Raw genomic sequence first — 21,507 nt, forward strand, 5'->3', positions numbered from 1 at the left:
GAGAAAATAGTTGGCTGGAATTTTCAGGGAACTGGCACCCTGATCCTCAGATGGTGGCCACAATCCAGTTAAAAGTTAGTCATGTACAAGCTCCACTGAAAGCAAAGGTGCGCAGTGCAATCTTATGCATGTTTACTTGGAAGTAAGACCCACTGTGTTTAATAATAATAATAATAAATAATAATAATAATAATAATAATAATAATAATAATAATAATAATAATTTATACCCCGCCCATCTGGCTGGGCTTCCCCAGCTACTCTGGGCGGCTTCCAAAAAAATATTAAAATACTATAATACATCAAACATTAAAAGCTTCCCTAAACAGGGCTGCCTTCAGATGTCTTCTAAAAGTCTGGTAGTTGTTGTTCTCTTTGACATCTGGTGGGAGGGCGTTCCACAGGGAAGGCGCCACTACTGAGAAGGCCCTCTGCCTGGTTCCCTGTAACTTGGCTTCTCGCAGTGAGGGAACCACCAGAAGGCCCTTGGCGCTGGCCCTCAGTGTCCAGGTAGAACGATGGGGGTGGAGATGCTCCTTCAGATATACTGGACTGAGGCTTACTCCCTAGTAGGCTTGTTTAAGACCAGAACTTTGTATTTGTCACTAGTAATATGCTTCATTGGCTTCAAAAGAACTTAACCATTGTTAACTTTAGTTGGATCAGAACCAATGTATGAAAATAAGCCTGCTCGTTTTGGTACATGTACTGCTGTGTGTACGTTTTCCTTACAAGTTTCAAAGCAAATTTATCTTTCATTATTGGATTCAAAGCGGGGGCAGTTGACCAATTTCTCTTCATTTAGAGAGGGAGTGACTAAGACCTTTTCAGGGATGAGGAAGAACCTTTTTCAGCCTGACAGCCAAATGTCCTTGTGGACAACCTTTCCTGGGCCATATGTTGATTGTGGGCGTGGCCAGAGGCAAACAGTGGGTGGAGCAACAGGTGAGAATCTTACCTTTGTACAGTAGGTGACATTTGAGCTATGTAAAAATCAGATGTTTACACACACACACCAAATATCTCCATAACAGACAAGCACTACGCCTTATCACAGTTCAAGGAGACATTCCAGCCAGGTGTAAATTTTTGTGGAGGATGCATTGTAGGGGAACTGAGGGGTGTCTCTGAGGAAGAGCTGTGGCCTGGGGAGAGTCCTGAGGGTCAGACTGAGACATATGGATTGGGCCACATTTGGTTTCTGGGTCTGAGGTTTCCCACCCTTGGCTCATATATAACTGTACAGTGGCACCACGGGTTACAGATACTTCAAGTTACAGACTCCGCTAACCCAGAAATAGTACCTCGGGTTAAGAACTTTGCTTCAGGATGAGAACAGAAATTGTGCTCCGGCGGCGGGGCGGCAGCAGGAGGCCCCATTAGCTAAAGTGGTGCTTCAGGTTAAGAACAGTTTCAGGTTAAGAATGGACCTCCGGAACGAACTAAGTTCTTAACCCGAGGTACCACTGTACAGTGTTATTAAACACCAGTTGCTTAGTGAAATGTTTTAAATACTACAGTCTGGGGGTTTTTACTTGTTCAGTACATAAGTTGACAAGGATAGAAACTGTGAGGTCATAGATAGATAGATAGATAGATAGATAGATAGATAGACAGACAGACAGACACACTATTTCTCTCTCTCACACACATACACACTTGCCCAGTTTTTCAGATCCAGAGTTGAGTCCCTAAGGTTGGATGGCGCCTTGTATTCCTCTTTCTGACAACTCCTGCAGCCAAGCTGCTTTCCTTTGGACCACACCAGCAAGGCCAAGAGGAGGGTCTTGTTGTCTCGGCAGCCCAGGCCTTCCACACATACTGCCCAGGCTTATGTCCCAGGGAGGTCACTTTGGTGCTGCTAATACAGCGGTTTGACTTCACCCCTGGAGGCACACTCCATTGTCTCTCGAGACAGACAGCTGTCAACAACAAATATGCCTGGATAAGAAACAACACTTTAATAACCCATCAGGCAAAACAAAACACTTAAAGGTACAACAGAAACCGTTTCAGCTCATCTGGTAGCAGAAGTTCACTCATTCTCTGTCGCTGTTTGCATCCCAAGGACTTCCGTATGCAAAGGCGGCACAACTGCATCAAGGAGAAGGGCCCTGGAGAGGGGAAGAGGCCAAAGAAAAAAGCAAGGTATTATTGACTTCATAACACTTTCCCACAAAACACCGTCTGCAGCTGCATCACAAGGTCAGCTTTTCTGAGACTCGGAGCAGCTGCACTGAAACAAAACAGCTTTGAGTTCTCTGCTCTCACAGTGCACCTGAAAGCTTCAAGAAATTCTTGTGTTTGACTTTTTCCAAATTGAGATATATTGTTTAAGGTCAAAAGCAAATTACTGCATAAGAGAAATATGGGCTGAAACAAAGACAAACTGTATTACGAAGGCTATTGCTAAATGGGCAATGAAATAATATAAAAATAGATTTGATTGTCTGTAATCTTTGGGTCTATAATCTTGAAAAAAAAATTGCAGCAACCAATTATTGCCATACGGCTTTAAGATGAAAGTGAAATAGCAGTCTTCTGGAATAACATTGATTTTAGCTAAGTGGGCCATTCTACTTTCTCCAGCCCCAAATGGTGATAGTAGTGGGATTTCATCCTTGACCATTATCTGTGGAAAAGAATTAAATACTGCCTTTACCTCAATGAATTTGCAATCCTTTTCTCCCCTTGCTGAAACTGCAGGGCAGGGTGGAGAGAGAGAGAAAAATAGATACAAAGGAGAAGGTCAGAGTGATAGTGCTGATTTCTAGACAGGAGAGATAGTCTATAGAACAAGAAGTTGCTAGTGCAAGTTCTGCACAGCTCAAAACCATCCAGGAAAGCAACTGAATAACAGATCTCCTGGGGGAAATACATAGGAAGTTAATTGGGTTAAAAGAGTAAGATTTTCTGAACTTTGGGGGAGGGGGGGACAACCTCATAGCTGAACAGGGAAAAGTTATCTCTCTCGGCCCTGACACCCCGCATAGAGTAGCATGCACAAACCGTGTCACAATGGATTTCAAGCAGGGAGCAACAACACTATGCAAGAGTAGAAGCAGAATACAGATCTCTAGGTCGCTCAAGTAAATGAACAGCAGGCAGAAAAGGGAAAGCTCTCCTCTGGGGCCGTGATCCAAGGCTAACGGGGGAAATTGCCTTTCCAGCGTCAAGGACTACATATCTGGATGTGAGCACAGTATAGAGATTTTCCAATGATTTTTTAAAAAATAAAAATAAATCAAAATACTTATTTACATACAGCCCAGTGCCGGATTTACGTATAAGCTAAACAAGCTATAGCTTAGGGCCCCACTCTGTTGGGCGCCCCCCAAAAAATTAAAGGAAAAAAACCTGGATGTACATTTCCAAAATATATGTAAATGTGTTTGCATTATTAAGTTTGTTGTGAATAAAAAATCATTTTAAGTTAGAACTTAACAATTAATTCACTATTAATATACTTCTTAATTTTATTTCACTATTAATATACTTCTTAATTGTATTTCAGTTCAACAATTACTTTGATAAAATACATATTTTGTCATGTGCAAATGGCTTTAGATACCTATTAGGTCTATAAATTACCATATAGCATATATTCAACACAAAAAACAGCAACAATTCGTTGTTGACAAAGGACAGCTGGACATATAAAGGGTCCCATTACCTTCAGTAGCTTAGGGCTTCATCAAACCTAAATCCAGCCCTGGTACAGCCCATTTCAAATGTTCAAAATGCTTGGCATATATTATATCACTAATTCTAGATGGAATGTCATCCAATAACCAGTTTCTTATTGTGCCAGTTTGTGATAACCCAGAGAAAAGCCAACTCTATCCAAGATTATACGTGGAAAACAACGATGCTCGTTTGTTTGTTTGAATGAATGATGTGTGTTGCAACAGAAATGTTAGAGCTGCCACACTGAAGTCAAACATCTCATTATGATTTAACGGAGCTGAGCACAGTCATTCATATCCACTATTTAGCTCTCATTAGCAGCTATGTTATTTATCTGCCAACTGCAAGATGAACGTCGTATTTTCTTACAAAACATGGTAATTAAATATGGCAACAGAGCTTTTAAAAGCCTTTCCTCAGTGAGATTCATACTTGCGGCCTTCAAAACATTTCACAATAGTATAATAACTATACATAGATAGCAAGAGTTAGGCTATATACATATTTCATCTTTTATTTATCCCTTGAAATGATTCCACACAGATGCAACTATGTTGGCAGGAATAGTCTACTGTAGTACATCAGGCCTATACAGCAAACCTTCTATGGCTTCATATGAGACATTTACACTAGCGTTACAGAAAAACACCAACCCACCATCATTTATATCAGGCATAGGCAAACTCGGCCCTCCAGATGTTTTGGGACTACAACTCCCATCATCCCTAGCTAACAGGACCAATGGTCAGGGATTATGGGAGTTGTAGTCCCAAAACTTCTGGAGGGCCGAGTTTGCCTATGCCTGATTTATATCATACAATGCATATCCCCTAGTGTCTGTATATAACATTTTGATCTAAGTGAATATGTGTGTCCAAGTGTGTAGATGTAGATATAAATATTTGCATAAAGAGTCAGACTGAGCTTACAGTCTCCTATCCTGGAAAACATAACAAGCACAATCAATATGAATTAGTTTTATGCTCATCAGGAAATATGCAAAAGGAAATATTAATTTTGTGTGATAAGGAAATTTGCTTACAGATCTGAAACAATACAGTCCCACTGTTTTTCTTTTATACTATCTGCTGTATTCTTTCAATGCAACAAATAGTATCAAATAATAATAATAATAATAATAATAATAATAATAATAATAATGAACCACATATGCACAAGAAAATAGTCTATTTTGATGGGTATAAATTTGCTGAAAAGAAGTGCATAGCAGGAGGGAACCTGCTATCAAAGCATTCACATGCTATTGTCACACCAGATGATGCATATTGGCGGTACATCCTACAAGGCTTTTCTCCCTTCTTGGAGCACTTTCCCACCCAACTTATTTCTGTTTCATACCAAGAAATCCGGGCGTGGATACTAGTCTTTGAACAAAAATCGCAAAGTGTAACAAGGATAAAAACCAAGGTTTCGGAGTTACAAGAACACACAGTTCTCCTTTCTTCTGAGACCTGGATCCTACAAAGATGCCCTTGAATGCGTAGCTATCGCCATGTGTACTCCCTAACACAACTTCAGGGTCACATTGTGGCATCAGTTGTTGTAACCAAGTCGAGTTATCTGCAAGGTTTTTTTATTATTTAGCTCAGATTAACAAGTATAATTAACAATGCGGTGGGAGAAGAGAGAGAGAAAGAGAGAGAGAAAGAGAGTGTGTCCTTTTCAAAGCTTGATTCAGCACCCTTAAATACTTTGAATTTGAATGAAACCAAGATTAATAGGCACCTTCTCTCTGCAGCAATGTCTGCACTAGCGTGTTGTTTGGAGGAACCAGGTCTGTTGGCTTTTTGCCCTCGGCATTCACAGCCCCGATGTCTGCTCCAAACTCAATAAGTAAATGCACTAAGTTAGCATTGGAGGTTTGAGCAGCCATGTGGAGAGGGGAATTCAGTCCTTTCCCAGTATTTGCACTCGCTCCTGGAGGGAGAAAAGGAAAGGAAAAAGTTAAAACTAGCAAAAGCTGCAGTTCCCCATATTCTTTATTACCTCTGGTCAGTTTAAGGATTATTTAAGGCTCACACAATCTCCTCCTATATATGCACATTAGTTGTTGGGGTTTTTTTAGTTTAAATTTCAACTGGCTTCAAGCCTATTCACGGACTTTGGCTTGCAGCCAAAGCAACGTGGAAACTGAACACGCATGAAAGGATTCGGGGATGTTCACAAAGAATGATTGATGCCTTTGCACAGTACAGGTCCCAGTGTTCTTGACAATTAACCTAACAAGCAAATATTTCAACCCACGTAGGTTGTCTCAGGGAGGTGTTTGAGTTGGCAGGAGAACACAGAGCAAACTGTAGAAAGCTACAAGGCAAAGTTCCCTTCTGTCTGTGCACATTTTGTTACAGTTTAGCCAAACTTGAGGTACTCACTCTGGTTTCATTAGGTGTGAATCTCTCAGTTTGGCAACTCAAATGTCCTGCGCGGCTTCCACTTGAGTGCAAGAAGCTCTTGCAACCAATCAGAAGCCGTGCCTCGGTTGCCGAATATTTCAGAAGTCAAACGGTCTTCCAGTATGGATTACGTTTGACAACCAAGGTTTGACTGTATATGTTATTCTACTGTAAGGCAGGAACCTGTACACTCCCCACCACCACTAGGGGACAGACAGACTGACAGACTCACACACACACACAGAGAGAGAGAGAGAGAGAGAGAGAGAGAGAGAGAGAGAAAAACAGATGAAGCTGCACTAAAACTTCCATTATTCCTGATCATTGGCCATGCTGGCTGGGGCTGATAGGATTTGGAGTTTAGCAGGCTTCTCACCCCTGCTACAAGAGTATAGTATGTTCCTAGTGGCCTTAAGTAAATCTGCAATTTTAGTGCAATCAGCGCAAGGAGAAGAATACCCTCTGTACTCCCGATTTGAGGAGAGACTGTGGCTCAGTAGGCTTCACATGCAAAAGGTCCCAGGTTCAGTCCCAAGCATCTCCACATCGGGTTGGGAGGCATCTGACTGAAACCCCAACCACTGCCAGTCTATACTGAGACAAACAGAGCTAGATAGACAAAAGATCTGGTTCATATAAGGGAGCTTCCTGTATTGCTATGATGGGGTGGACAGGTTCGAGAAGGGGCCTATGAGCATTGGTGGTTTTGTGTTTGCATCGGCCACGACCACCTCTGAGTAAGGAGAACCTTGTTGTGGTGGATCTAACTTGTTAAAATATGAGCTTATTTATTTCAGTGGCTGCTGTCCAAAGAGATACCCTGGGATCTGTTAACACCTTACAAATTCTGCAGGCAAAATTATTGCATCACTGTTATTTCCCTTTTGGGGGTGGGGAATTCCCTTGCTGTTTTGGGGATTCCCTCCCTCTGCTTAGGTTTTCTAAAAACTATTATATACCTGTATACCTGAAGGAGCGACTCCACCTTCATTATCCAACCCAGATACTGAGAGGTCCAGGCAGAGGACCTTCTCGATAGTGGAATTCACCCTGCACAACGCCCTCCCATCAGATGTCAAGCAGATAAACTAATAAACAACTATTTAACTTTTAGAGGACACCTGAAGGCAGCCCAGGGAAGTTTTTAATGGTTGATGTTTTATTGTGTTTTTAGTATTTTGTTGGGAGCTGCCGAGTCAGATGGGCAGCATATTATTGTTGTTGTTGTTGTTGTTGTTGTTGTTGTTATTACTGTTGCAGATCTGCCCAGGCTGGCTCATAACCTTTCTTTTGTGCGTGGATGATGTCATTTTGGCTTCATAAGGATCCATCTTTGAAGAGGGAGTTTGCTATTGGCTTACAAGTCAAAGGTAGCCAACATGGTGCTCTCCAGATGTTTTAAACTACAATTCCCATCAGCCCCAGCCAGTGTGGCCAAAGGTCATAGATAACTGGAGCTGTAGTCCACAATGTCTGGAGACACCATGTTGCCTACCCCTGATGCAAGATATAACCCAAACCCTGCACTGTGGTTGATGCTGGTTAGTAAAAACAAACCTGCTACATAAACCGTGGTTTGATTAAACATACATACACATCACAGGTGGTTTTATCTGCAACCCATGCATTACCTGACTCAAGTAATTTTTTGACACAGTCCTCTTGCTGGCTCTCACAAGCGACGTAGAGTGGAGTACCAAGATGCTTTATGTTGTGATCAATATTGACTCCGTGGGATACAAGGGCTTCCACACATTTGGTATGACCTTAAAGGATTACAGGCAGTTTATAAGTCGTATCAAAACCAACCTGATGACTAAAACTTTGTAGCCGTGATAGAAATCAGCAAGGCTTTGCTGTCTTTTCAAAAAATTTCCAGTTTCATCCACTCTCTTTGTCTCTAGCATTAAGGTTTCTTTTTCTGCCAAATTTTAATGAACCTATTTGGTGGGATCAACGGTTGCTGCTTCTGCACAATGAAATTCAAACAAACATTGTTTCCCGCATTATCTTATTTCCTAACCACCCCAAGAAAACAGGGCTAGCCCTCTTAGAAAGTCAGTGTGATAGAAGTTGTGCTCCGTGATAACACTAAACCATCGTTTATCATTATGGTAATAAGCCTACTCTCTTCCTGGACTTGCACCCTCCCCTCCCTCCTTTGGTGCATCTGTGAGGTAGTGATTGGAATCACTTTCTGTTTCAGATTAACTGCAGTTAGGCGTGTCACCCAAACCCTGCACTGTGGTTGATGCTGGTTAGTGAAAACAAACCTGCTGCATAAACCATGGTTTGATTAAACATACATACACATCACAGGTGGTTTTATCTGCAACCCATGCATTCAAATGAATCAATGGATGCAAAGATTGCGTTGGCATAAAGGCACATCTGCTGACATTTACCTCGCTTAGCAGCTTCGTGGATAGGTGATGCCAGATCGCACACGGCATGGGGGCTGGCTCCATGCTGCAGTAACAGGTTCAAGCAGTCTACACTGCCACTGACACAAGCATTGAACAAAGGGGTGTTCCAGTCAATGGTAGCCATGTTCACCTGAAAGGAAAAGAGCCAGCAATGTAGCTGTTGCCTAAAGCGGTGGAACAAACATTGGGAAAACAGCCATACAACTGAATATTTACACCCCACCTTAAGTCATTTTGTTGGCATTAAGCGTGACATTTTCGTCAGCCAGAAATAAGCATATGCCACCTAGCTTTCAATTTGAGAAAGCTTCTTGTTTTCAGTGCTAAGACACTGTCCTAAGAATGTTGATAACAAAGCGCTTTGGAGCATTATCAGAATGTGGTTTGCTCACACCCAGTTCCCACCCAGCCAAGATCAGGGGCAATGACTTTCAGAGAGATTCCAGCCCCTGGCCTTGTTTTCTATAAACAAATTACTGCAATCAGTCAGCAGCAACCTTACACATAGCATATGCAATTCTAGAATATTTATTCTATTCTTAATAGATTATCCTGGTGGTGATTGGGAAGGTTTTTTCCCCAACCACAGATTGGTCAGTGACAATGAGAAAGTAGTGCCGGGGGTGGGTGGGTGTCATCATTGGCATGGCTCACTTTCTTGAGCTATCAGGGCATCTTATTTCTGCATGCACCAAAATCCTAGACATCTTCAAGTTACTCACATTGGCTCCGTGTTTTAACAAGACACTGGCACAGGCAGAATGTCCCCCTAAGCAAGCTTCGTGGAGAGGAGACACACAATCTGCTGTCACAAGATTCACACTACTTCCCTGATTTAGAAAGAAAAAGAAAGGATAATTAGAGGCTGATCCCTGCATTACCACATGAATCTGAAATGTTTTATGTTGCCAGCAGTGCAAGCCCATTCACTACTACTCAGAAGCAAGTCCCATTAATTTAAATTAAATGAGGTAAGTGTTGTGTATAGCATCACAGTCCTAGGCACTGGGCGCACCCTTGGTCTCAGAGACGGTAGCGATTGTTGCTTCAGTTGCGTAAGTCCCACTGACGTGAGGAATGATTGGTTCACTCAAGGGTTATTCTTGATATGCAAACTAACTTCAACAATGTTGCATCTGCAGAATGCAGATGTCTTGCTTCCCTATCTGTCTATTCCCAGTTTCCTTAGAAATTGTAGGGGCCTTTTTGCTAATCCACCATTATTAAAAAACTGAAAATGAGAACATAGGAACATAGGACACTGCCTCGGACCAATGGTTCATTTAGTTCAGTATTCCAGACACTGACTGGTAGCTAGTGATGGACAAATCTGTCAGCTTGTTCTCTCATTATATCCGTTTTTCAGATCTTAAATTCAGTGCTCGACATTTCTGCAGCAATGTGGGATTTTATTTATTTTTTAATTCTCACAAAAAACCACCAGCATTTTCGTGCAAATTTCTCCTAATAAACACATTTTTATATGCAGTGTCGGCTAATATACATTTCTGTAAGCCATTTCCCCCTAACAGGATGCATTTTATAAATATAGAATTGCACTCTTTCATCTAATACATTCATATTCACATTCTTTGGTTGGAGAACTACATTGCAAAGTTCAGAGACTCTGCACAGCTGTTGTTAATATACTACTGCATTAGTCAGCAGTGCCATTCCCCACACCCATGTTCCTTTTGCAATGCCTATTTACAAGTAAATTCCACTCAGGAAGGTTCATCCCGATGCTAATGACAAGCCTCCTGTTTGCAGTTTCGGCTTGTTGATCTGGGCTCTGATCTAAATAGCCTTTGTAAATTTCCGCAATGTCCGTTTCTTTTCCAGAGTGGTGGGGGTGATACCCTCTCACTGTTTTCTCTTTTCTTTTTCAAACAGTAAAATGGCATTATAAAAAGAAATTAAGTTTCAACATTTAAAAATGAGAAAAAGGAAGTGAGAGGAAATCAGTTAAGTATGGCTACCATCCTAACTTGACAGCAAATCCCATGGCACTCAATAGGACTGATTTCTGACATGGTTAGAATTGCACTGTAAAACTCTGCCCCACACCCTGCTACAATCCTGGAAAGCGAAACAAACACCGGGGGAATTAGATAGGGTCTATTGCAGGCTTATTAACTACTCGCCCCTAGGCCTGGATCAAAAGCAATAAAAAGCTCATCAATAAAATGGACTGAACTTGCAAAGAGAGAGTGTTCAGTTTAAAGGCACTGGAGCCCCGAAATACCGTAATAGCATTTCACCTGCTCACCCTGGACAAGCTGATGCTGCAACTGCATCTTATTGCAAACTTGGGAGGTTTACCCATCAAATACTAGACTGCAACAGTTAATAACAACATGGGTGCCTATTAAAAAAGTGAGTGGACACAGAAAGAAGTGCTCATATGGAAGCATCCCTGTTCACAGAATTGGAAGTGACCTCAAAGGCCATGTAGCCCACCTCCCTGCCAATGCAGCAAACAACTGTCACAGCATCCCTGGTAGATGGCCTTCAGGCCTCCACTAAAAAAAAACAAACTCTGAACAAAGGAGGATCCACTGCCTTCCAAGGCAGTCTGTTCCAGTACCAGCTAGTGGGGCAGAGTGTCACTCACCTGGCTTTCCAAAACAGGTTGCTACCGATAATCAAGGGTGTGTTGAGGTGGCAGAGAGGTCAGCATGGTTGCAGGAGGAGAAGTGTTGGACTGGCTCTGCTGCTGCATCTGCACCACGCCAGCGTCACCACTGCCTCACCTGCTCTGTTATCACCTGCTCCACATGGGAAGTCGAGTGAGCAATGCTGCTCCACCTCACCAGCTGCTACTGGTCTGGTCCATTCAATGATATCCTTCTTTTGCCTTCAATACAACTTTCTTAATGGGATTCATGCATAGTGTTCCTCTTAAGCTATGCTACATGTTTATATATGATTCTTTTTTTCAGCCCACTTAGTCAACATTAACATGTAGCTTCCAGAAAGCTCCTGCCATCATTAGTGGACTTATGCAAAAGTGAGATGGATAATCACCATTCTTCCTACAAAGAACAACTGAAAGGATCTCTTCCCTTTCCAACTCTCAACTCTTGGTGTGTTTTTTTGGTTTTTAATAGCTCACAAGACTACCATTTTCTGAAGACGTTACATTTTAGTTCTCCTTCAGGTCAACACGTATGTCAAACCTTTGCTACCTTACTGCATAAAATGGAACATGCCTTCAACAAGAGGCTTAATGAGCAAGGCAAACTCAATGTTTATCTCCCTAATGGTGCAGTACCTGATGGATGAGTTTCTTCAGAGCAAGCAGCCGCCCATGAATGGAAGCATCGTGCAAAGGAGACCAGTCAGAAACAAAATCTGCATTAAGAGGGGAAACAAGGCTTAAGAATAAGAATGTGATTAGATGAGGTTATCTACTCTTGGTTTGGGGAACGTAGCTCAGTAAATCCGGCACTGTCTAAAAGGATTCTTAAAGGTTAAGCGATATCCATGTGTTTAAATGTGATTACTTCATCCTTGCTTCAGTGAGCAAAAGCAATTGTGTTTTATTACCCGACCTGTCAACCTGATCTCAAGGCAATGAACTTCGAGGGAAGACCAAACTGTTGCATGCTAGAGAAACAGATAAAAAGTCAGTGTCATAACACATCCATTGGCATGTCTTTTCCTTTCTTTTCCTCTTCAATGATGATGCTTGGCTAGTATCCATATATATACTACCTTGATATACTCTCCTTGTTTGCATTACCCAGTAGGCAGAACAACAGATTATGCCAGGTGTGCCTGCCTATACTGTTTTTACTTCCCTTCCTCTGTTATTTCTCCTGGGTCAGATTTTAGCTGGTAAACTCCACAGAATAAGGACAGCATGCACTTTGATTGTTTAATAACAGCAGCAGCAGCAATTGGTACATTCTGGAATGATTTAGAGACTGATATACCATTCAGAATGTCATCACGAGAGAAGGTCCAGCTGCTGGCAATATATGGTTTTCCGCTCAATTTGATAATAAAGATGCTGCAGTACCTATCTGTGAGAGGAGACTCCTTCTTCCATGTTTTGTCACAGATCATTAACCAAACTGCTAAACAAACATAAATCCTCAATAATGGCTCACTGGAAATACAGCTCAGCAAAACAAACAGTGAAACCTGAAAAGGTATCAAAATACCCTCTCAATAACTTGTTCCTTAACTATTTTTTACTCCATTCCATTTTTTTAATCTCACCCACACCCTCATACTTTTCTTTCAGTTCTGCTCATTCTCATTGACAAGAACTCTTCCAGGCCAATCATATTTATGCTTATATCATTGCAACAACCTCTGAGGTTAGACTGAGGCAAAGTGTCCTGGTTCACATACAATATTAAGCCATGGCTTGTTTACCCTAACTCTGGTTTGTTTGAATGTCCAAACCCATCCCAGTAAAATAATCATGGTTTGTTTTCCGCCAAAAAAACCCCCCATAACTGGTTGTTGACTTATGAACTCTGCCTTGTTTTTACTATGATTTGGTGTCACATGTGAACCCAACAGCCTTGCTGAACCATGGTGAGTCTGTTCTCCTCACCCGACACTTGTAAAGCTAAAACGGCACAAGGGAAGAGTAGCTGGAAAACAAGCCAAAATTTGGAGAAAAGAAGGCATGGCTTGCTTATTCACTTGCATGTGACATGACTCATGGTTTGTTGAACAAAGTATGGCTTAGCATTATGTTTGAACACAGCCAGTGACTGGTTCAAAGTAATCAGTGATGTTCGTGGGGAATCTGAACCAAAATCCCAACATTCCAAGAGTAAAGTTGCAATTCTCTACACACTTACCTGGGAGTAAACTCTATTGGACATGCATAGGGTTGCACTGTAGCACTCTACACATTTGAACTACACCATTTCATTGTGATGTACCTTAATCTGTGACACATTAGTGAGGGGAGTTTAGATGAATTGATCTACTGGCCCATACCTAAATCTTAATTTCCAGCTTTTAGCCACAGACATGAAAAACATCAAATGAATATGTTATTTTTAAAATTATGAATGGTTTAACATTAGAATATAATACCTACAAGGATGATCCACTGACGTAGTCCTTAGATTATATATATCTAGCCACCTGGGTGGTATCACCTGGTGCCAGTTACCAGACGACTATGTTATTACATGCTAGGGGTGTCAGACTTGCTGGCGGTCTATTTTGATGCATTGCGGTAGGTCCAGGCCACCATCCTCTGCCCTATCCTCAAAGAGAAGTAGGTTGCCTCTAATGAGGATACAGCTCATTAGACCTATACAAGGTAGATGATAAAATCAACAGTGTTGCACAACTGATCAGAATCAGAAGAGCATAAAGACTATGCTTGGAGTCCAACAGTTCAAAGGTTTCAATAACGTTTGACTATGCAATAATAGCAATCATGAGACCACAGTGGTAACACTAGCTCAGACAAAATAATTGAAACAAAACTTTTATTTTCTAAATGGGAGCTGAACTTGCTTAATTTGGGGGACACTTCTCCCTATTTTGCTGCCGTCACTTGCATATCACAGTTGAATAAGTTGATTAAATTTTGTAAGCCCTGGGCACCTCTTCTTAAGTAGCTACGTCAGCAGTTTGTTTTTAACATCCTGAAAAATAATATGTTATCCTGAACTTAGCACCAATATCTCTGTGTCTTATCCATGTAAAAATCACCACCTCCCCCATCAGATCAACAGGGAAACTAAGAGGAATATGCAAACAGAATTACTTGTCTGCCGTGAAGGATTTTCCAAGGTGACTGCAAGCTATGATCCAATCTGTATCTGCAGAACATCATGTAATAGAACCCTCGTGAGACTGTACCCAAGGAAGACCGTAGCTAAGTGGTAGATCACATCATGCCTTGCAAGGTCCCAAATTCAATGTCAGCTAAATGTGCAAGTGCCAAGTGATGGGACAGGCCTCTTCCAGGCGTTCAGAAAACATCCTGCTAGTTAGAGTAGACTGTGACCCTCCAGATATCGTTGGACTCCAGCTCCCATCAGCCCCAGCCAGCACAGCCAATGGCCAGGGATGATGGAAGCTGTAGTTCAGCAACATCTGGAAGGCGACAGGTTCCTCACCCGTGGAGTACTGAGTTCTATGGACCAATGGTCCCACTCAGTATGAGGAGGCGTCACATTTTCCATTTCAGAATGTAGGGTGGGATTCTGAATGTTTAAATGTTTCCCTATGCCATAAACTTCCTGCATAAAGAAAGCTTCTACATCAGAGAGAAAGCCTGGCCATAACTCTTCTCTTTGATATGCTAGTTTTTCATGGACAAGGAGGGGTTGTTTTTACAGTGGGGAGCATTCAGGCTTGTAATTCTCCACCTGCAGGAGAAGGCTGCAATGTATGATTTTCTGAATTCGTTGATCAAATATGTGAAATGAATATACTGGGTGGAGTTGAATGTTGCATGAATGTTCCATCGATGCACTGCTGCCTGCCAGACAGAACGATCTTGTCCTCGCCACCCCCACATGCTGTTCTGACCTCCCACGCCATTTTATGATTCCCTCTAGGATTTCTGGTGCAACTGTGGAAAACATGATTGCCGCTGCAATTTGTACACCAGTCCTCCGTAAACATAACAGGCAGTGTGGGACAGCAGCCAAAATGTTTGCGTTAAGATGTGAGATAGCCAGGTTCCAATCCTCACTCAGGGAAGCTCCCCTGTTACATTTGCTCCAGGAAAACACCCTGGTTACACTGGACTTCCCTGCAAAAAATGCATGCACCGCAGATGCCACAAGCCATTGTGTATGTGCATCCAGGAATCCCCATTTCCCATACACATGCATGTGGTTGTTTAAAGAGACATGTACATGCCTAGCCGCAATTTGCATATTTGCTGCGTGAACTGCTGATGTTAACACCAGTGTTTCCTGCACTGATTGTAATGCACAGCGCTGCCCTCGGCCATGAAATTCCTTAGTTGGCATTTGGCAAAGTACCCAGTCTTCTCATCCTGTTCTACCTCACATGACTATTCTGAGATTAAAAAAAATAAAACTGAGCTTGTAGACAGGGTACAAATGTAATAAATAAAAGCTATATCTAAATTAAGTCTCAGAGAACAGACTTAAAATAATGACAGATGAATTAAAAGGGGGTGGAATTGTATATTGCTATGGCACTTGGAGATTAAATAAGCAATGTGGATCTCGTTCCTCCACTAAACTGAATATTGAGGGTAACAGAACTAGGCCCCCGTCTACACTATACATTTAAAGCAGGATCATACTGCTTGAAACAGCCACGGCTTCCCTCAAAGAATCCTGCAAAGTTTCATTTGTTAAGTGTGCCGAGAGTTGTTCCCATCATAGATCCACAATTCTCAGATTGGCTTAACAGTCAATTCCTGATCCTGGAAAACTCTGGGAATTGTAGTTCTGTTAGGAGAATTTGGGGGTGGGTCTCATAACAACTCACTTAACAAACTATAGTTCCCAGGATTCTTTGGGGGAAGCCACTACAGTGGTACCTTGGTTGTCGAACGTAATCCGTTCCGGAAGTCCGTTCGACTCCCAGAACAGTTCAAAAACCAAGGCACGGCTTCCGATTGGCTGCAGGAGCTTCCTGCACTCAACCTGAAGCCGCGGAAGCTGTGTCGGACGTCCGGCTTCCAAAAAACATTCACAAACAGGAACTGGCGTTCGGGAGCCAGTTTGTTTGGGAGCCAAGCCGTTCAACAACCAAGGTACCACTGTACTTGCTTTAAATATATAGTGCAGGTGGGCCCTACTCTATGTGCACACCGTGTCACTTCTGTTTACCAGGATGGGGTTGGGGCACAGGTGGAAGGGTTGGTGAAGCCAGGGTTGCAGAGTCACTCTGGTAGAACAAATCCAGCAACACCTCCCGTATACACCTATAGAGTCTCAACCTCACTTCTATCTACCCTAGCGTCACGTTGTCCCAGTAAGTAGCAGAAGCAACAAGACTTGTCTTGGGAAGGCAGTGACATGGCACTGCCCCACCACATCAGCTACTCCTGACAGTTACAATATTATGATATATATATCTTAATAAAAGTAGATCTGGTAAAACAGGAATGTTTATAAAGCAAATGTCTATATGTATCTTCAACCCGCATACTTCTAAGCATAAATACACACTCATTCATTGTGGCAGCATGTTCAGCTCACATGCTGTATCGTTAAATCAGTTTCTAAATCAACAACAAAAGCAAATATTGATTCATCTAACTGCGAAAGAACTATTCTTTATCACAAATGCCAAATGTTCTATATTTTTTTAAAAAACGCTAGTGAAAGCGGTTTGCTAGTTATCTTAACTTATTGTATACTTGCTCACATCTGGTGGCAATGGTTCAAAACAAGTCACAAGTTAGACTGATAACACCTTAACTTTTCCATTCATCTAGGCTTTTTAACTGCCTCCCATATGCTTTTAAAATGCTTGTTACATAGATCACTCTGTTATTTTAAGCACTGTGGTGCTTTTCACATTTACATTTGCTTTTTGCGGCATTTTATTGTTTTTTATTTGCATTGCTAAACTATTCTGAAAGATGGTATAGAAATGTTCTAAAGACATAATTCTATACATTAACTCTCATTGTGCAGCTATGATCCTTCCACCTCCACTTTGAAACAATCTCTTCCCTTCCCTTTTGTAAATACAGCATTATTACTTACCTCCCATCAGTAGATTAGGTAGGTATGTTGGATGAGGCTGGCTTTCTGATCTCTGGGATATGCCAGCGTTCACATTTGCCCCTTTCACATCCATTGCGACACTGGACAGTCTGGCTACTGTGATTTCACTTCACAGCTGAGCTCATAAGAGTTCAAATTCCATCTCGCCTGTTAAAAAAATATCCCAAGTTCTATGAGTCATTTATTAAGCAGTGTGCATGCAAGTGAAGAACATTTTGCAGAAGACCAAGGCTTCAGTGCTAGCATCAGGTTTACAGGAACCCAAATACCTGGGCACTCCAGCTTAACAGAACACCTCTTCATTGACTGGGTTAAAAAGTACATGAAGATTTCGGGCACAGAGAACAAAGTGAGGGATGTGGCTGATGTCATATCCTTTCCAGGACCATGTCCAATCAGCGAGTTTGCCTTCTGTTTTTATAAGAAAGGAACTTCTCAGTTGCCAAAAAAACAAGACAGAAAGAGCCAGTTTTACTAGCTCAGCAAACTGTGCCTTCAGGGGATTTATAACAGAGAAAGAGAGAAAGAGAGGGGGGGTTAACGCTGTCTGCAATGCCTTTATCACAAGGCACAAATTAATTTGTTTTTAGACATACCATCACAGACATTCAAAAAGAGCATGACTACACGCAGAAATGGCAAGCTGAATCCTTTCTGCACAGAAGTTTTTGCACCACATACCACAAGAATATTAAAACCACATGTTTGGAGAGCTGTTTCCAACTGCTCCTTTATACTCTCTATGGCATGAAAAAGCACAGTGTTAGGCAGAGCTTCTTTATTTCATTTTAATATCTTGACCGCGGATGAACTCAAGACGACACATGATGAAGGGTAAACAAAGCAAAACCCCATTCAAACCAACACGCCAGTTAGAATAACTGTTCTATTCACCCACACCCACACCCCTCATCCATCCGTTTCTGTTTAGAGACTTAATATTACACTTGGTAGATTGCATATATTTTTTTACCTGAATAGAAACTTACTAACTTAGTGGCCCTTCAAGGAAAAATGGCTGGCAACTCCCCAACTATAATTAAATGAAAACAGAGAGGAGCAACGACCACTCATGAGCCTCTCTAAGGCTCACTGAACAAGGGAAAAAGGAGGAGACTGGCATATTATAAGACAGCGGTGACTGCAAAGTATGAGGATCCTGTGTTCTTCTTTTGGCAGTTTACCTGTGGGGCTGGCTGATGTCAGTAATAGCCATGGCTGGACAAGTGGGGGGGGGGGTTACCCGCCAGACTTCTAATTTCAAATGGGCCAATCAGTACCCTAGTGGGGTGGGCAGTGAAATAAGTTGTGGTTTGTTTCCTCTTTTGTGGAATGGTTCCTAGTGTGTTGAAGAAACCATGATTAAAATAAAAACCAGGGCTTTGTGTTGTGGATAAATGATGAGACAATTAAAAGGTAGAATTCAATAAAAGAATTAGTTCTCTAAACACACTGTAGCATCATCTGTTAATTTAAAAGTAAGGTAAAAAGGTAAAGGACCCCTGGACGGTTAAGTCCAGTCAAAGGCGACTATGGCGTGTGGTGCTCATCTCGCTTTCAGGCTGAGGGAGTCGGCATTTGTCCACAAACAGCTTTCTGGGTTATGTGGCCAACATGACTAAACAGCTACTGGCTCAATGGAACACCATGACGGAAGCCAGAGCACACAGAAATGCCGTTTACCTTCCCCCCACAGCGGTACCTATTTATCTACTTGCACTGGTGTGTTTTCAAACTGCTAGGTTGGCAGGAGCTGGGGCGGAGCAACAGAAGCTCACTACGTCGTGGGGATTCGAACCACCTACTTTTCTATCAGCAAGCCCTAGAGGCTCTGTGGTTTAGACCACATGCCACCCACGTCCCTAAATTTAATTTAATTTTAAAGTATGTTAAATGATTTATACAAATAATTGTATTTATCCCCAACCCTCAACTCTGAAATATTTAAGAATATCTTTCCCGTTCAAGCTTCCACACACCTGGAAGGGCTTCAGCAATCGTGACTCAGTGCTCTTCTCATTTAGGAACTAAGCACAGCCTATCACAACATCTCTTTTAGGAAAATGTGAACGGACTGAGTAGCATAGGTAACTCATGCCATCATTCCATTTGTTGGAATAGCTCTTAGCCTCCAGAGTGAAACATCAGCCTTAATCCTACACATTGATGTGTCTGACAGTCTGGTCTTTGACCGCATTTCACATAACTGACAGTAAACTTAAAGTGGGAGAAGGGGCTATACATCAGGATTGAAGGATGAGAATTGGCAGAGCAATGCAGGAACAGTTGCATTATGTCTGCTTTCATTATGCTCAAGGTAAAGCTATCCAGTCTTTTCAACAGTGCCTGTTTTTCACTATAAAAATCAGCAAATCAAAGGCAGCTGCAATTTTCCACAATTCAGGTTTTGTTTCTGAACATCATACCTTCTGATTCTGATGTGCAGGTGTAAAGTGCCAGCGCTTATGTATGCAAAATACACAAAATACACTCATACACAAGATGAAACTATCAACCGCCTGGTGGAGCCCTTAAGTTTGTAGAAATAGAAAATATCTGGGGAGGGAACCCTGAAAAGGAGGGGAGTCAAAAGACAGCCTAATGAGCCTGTTCAGTGGTCACTGAATGCAAACGAGCTGTCAGAATGCTGGCAAAATGGGTGAGGAGAGTAATGGAGTATCCGGGGTATAAGCATGGCTGACTGACTGACTGGAAGAACGGACAGAAACATGCCACACTACACGATTCTGTTGCAGGTCCCAATTGTACTACTAAAATACCGGTCTTTAGCGTCACGATGTGTATGTATATATAATACATATATAATACACACACACACCACACTATGGCAGGAAGTCCTTGCCCCAACAACCTACAGCTTTCCAGTTGAAGGATCTAAAACATGAGTGTCGGCTCTGGCCACATAATTGGGCAATGTGATGGTTTCTTTTAGTGTCACTTCCCACATTCAACTGAGCATGTATGTGTCAGGGGAAGGTTTGTAATTGTGATCCCCTTCCTCCTTCCATTTCTGCTTAGTGTACTTGCACAGAACATGTGAAGAGGTATGTGGAGGGAGGGGCCTTTATAGTGCAGTGACCCCAAAGCAACACATTGACCCAAACCAGCAGATCGTCATTCAGTGACAACGTGGGACAGAGTCTTCTCAGGGACAGCACCCACACCAGACCGGTGCCCTCCCTTGCACAATTCACGAGGCAGAGACAATAATATATTCTAAACTCCTCTTAAACACCAGTGGTTGCCCCCAAGTGTTCATTGATTCAGATTCTTGTAACTTTTTCATTCTCTGTTTTGTACACCACTCTGTTTTATTTGAGCTGTTTCAATCTTGTTTTTAGGAAGTTTCACCAAACGCCATTGTTTTAACATAAACCATTTCAAGCACCATTTGTAAATAAATATACACATATGCACTCAAATGGGATTTAGTCCGGGATGCCACCCAGTGTCAAGGTGGTGGCACCCCCTAAATAAAAATTAAGAGCACCCAAGTGTAAACACGTCCCAGCATTTTGGACTAAGCTCAGCATAAGGTGCTTACTCATTCGTAGAAAGGGTGCCAGGAAACGGCTTCAACCTGAAATTCAGTTCTTGACCAAACGGCCTTTACTATGGATCATAAACCAATGAATGAATTAGTCATAGTCGGGGGGGCAGGACTTCATTTCAGGTTGATATTACATAAGAAAGTAACATTCAGCTGGGCAGAAACCCCACTTCTGGAAAAGCAAGGTCATGACTAGATAACAGGCTAATGGAATAGGTGGTCTCAAGCCTGTGGTGGGATGGTGGCTCACCTTTGAAAGGGGTCAAAACGGAAGCCGGAAGATAAAGGGTTTAGATCTTAAGAAAGCTCATGGGATCTTACCTCCTCACACTTGGTCCCCCAGACACTTCCTTTCCAGCTCCAAGGAGGCAGGGAAGGGGCAGGGAAAGAAGGCAGGAAGGAGATCACGCAAGGCACTAGGGAGCAATATTCTTCATGTTTCCTTCCGTTGCTCTTCCCAGTCTCATTGCTGCTAGCATGCTCAAAAGAAGTGCATGAGGGATCTAGTAGGAGTAGGTAAGATCCCAGGGGATTTCTTGAGATATAGGTCTTCTCTGAAGGGGCCTACCTGCTGGGCATGGCTGGCTGGGGTGGGGCCAGGAGAAGCATGGCCTTTAACATTGCAACCACATGATCCTGCAAGTCTTCCCTCCCTCCCAGTTCTAGAGCTGGCAGAGACACAGCCTGTTGGAAGGAGCTGG

The 21,507-nt window shown here is 42.3% G+C and overlaps 1 protein-coding gene across 8 annotated transcripts; it reads right to left on the reverse strand.

Annotated features, from left to right (window-relative positions):
- Positions 1 to 1,938: 1,938 nt before the first annotated feature.
- Positions 1,939 to 21,451, reverse strand: ASB9 (ankyrin repeat and SOCS box containing 9). 8 transcript variants are annotated; one of them, XM_083612197.1, is made up of 9 exons: positions 21,128 to 21,393; positions 17,215 to 17,382; positions 11,802 to 11,881; positions 9,250 to 9,357; positions 8,507 to 8,657; positions 7,733 to 7,867; positions 5,434 to 5,625; positions 2,663 to 2,700; positions 1,939 to 2,114 (listed from the first exon to the last, which is right to left on the reverse strand). In XM_083612197.1, exons 2-9 carry the CDS (start codon positions 17,306 to 17,308, stop codon positions 2,100 to 2,102), a joined length of 813 nt encoding a protein of 270 aa, XP_083468323.1. In that variant the 5' UTR covers positions 17,309 to 17,382; positions 21,128 to 21,393; the 3' UTR covers positions 1,939 to 2,099. The 8 variants fall into 8 exon arrangements, with proteins under 8 accessions (XP_083468323.1, XP_083468322.1, XP_083468320.1 ...); XM_083612196.1 differs by lacking the exon at positions 21,128 to 21,393 and adding an exon at positions 17,505 to 17,700; XM_083612194.1 differs by lacking the exon at positions 2,663 to 2,700 and having other exon boundaries at positions 21,375 to 21,451.
- Between the last annotated feature and the right edge of the window lie 56 nt (positions 21,452 to 21,507).

Source organism: Podarcis filfolensis, assembly GCF_964270895.1.
Source record: "Podarcis filfolensis genome assembly, chromosome: 4".
Lineage (NCBI taxonomy): Eukaryota > Metazoa > Chordata > Lepidosauria > Squamata > Lacertidae > Podarcis > Podarcis filfolensis.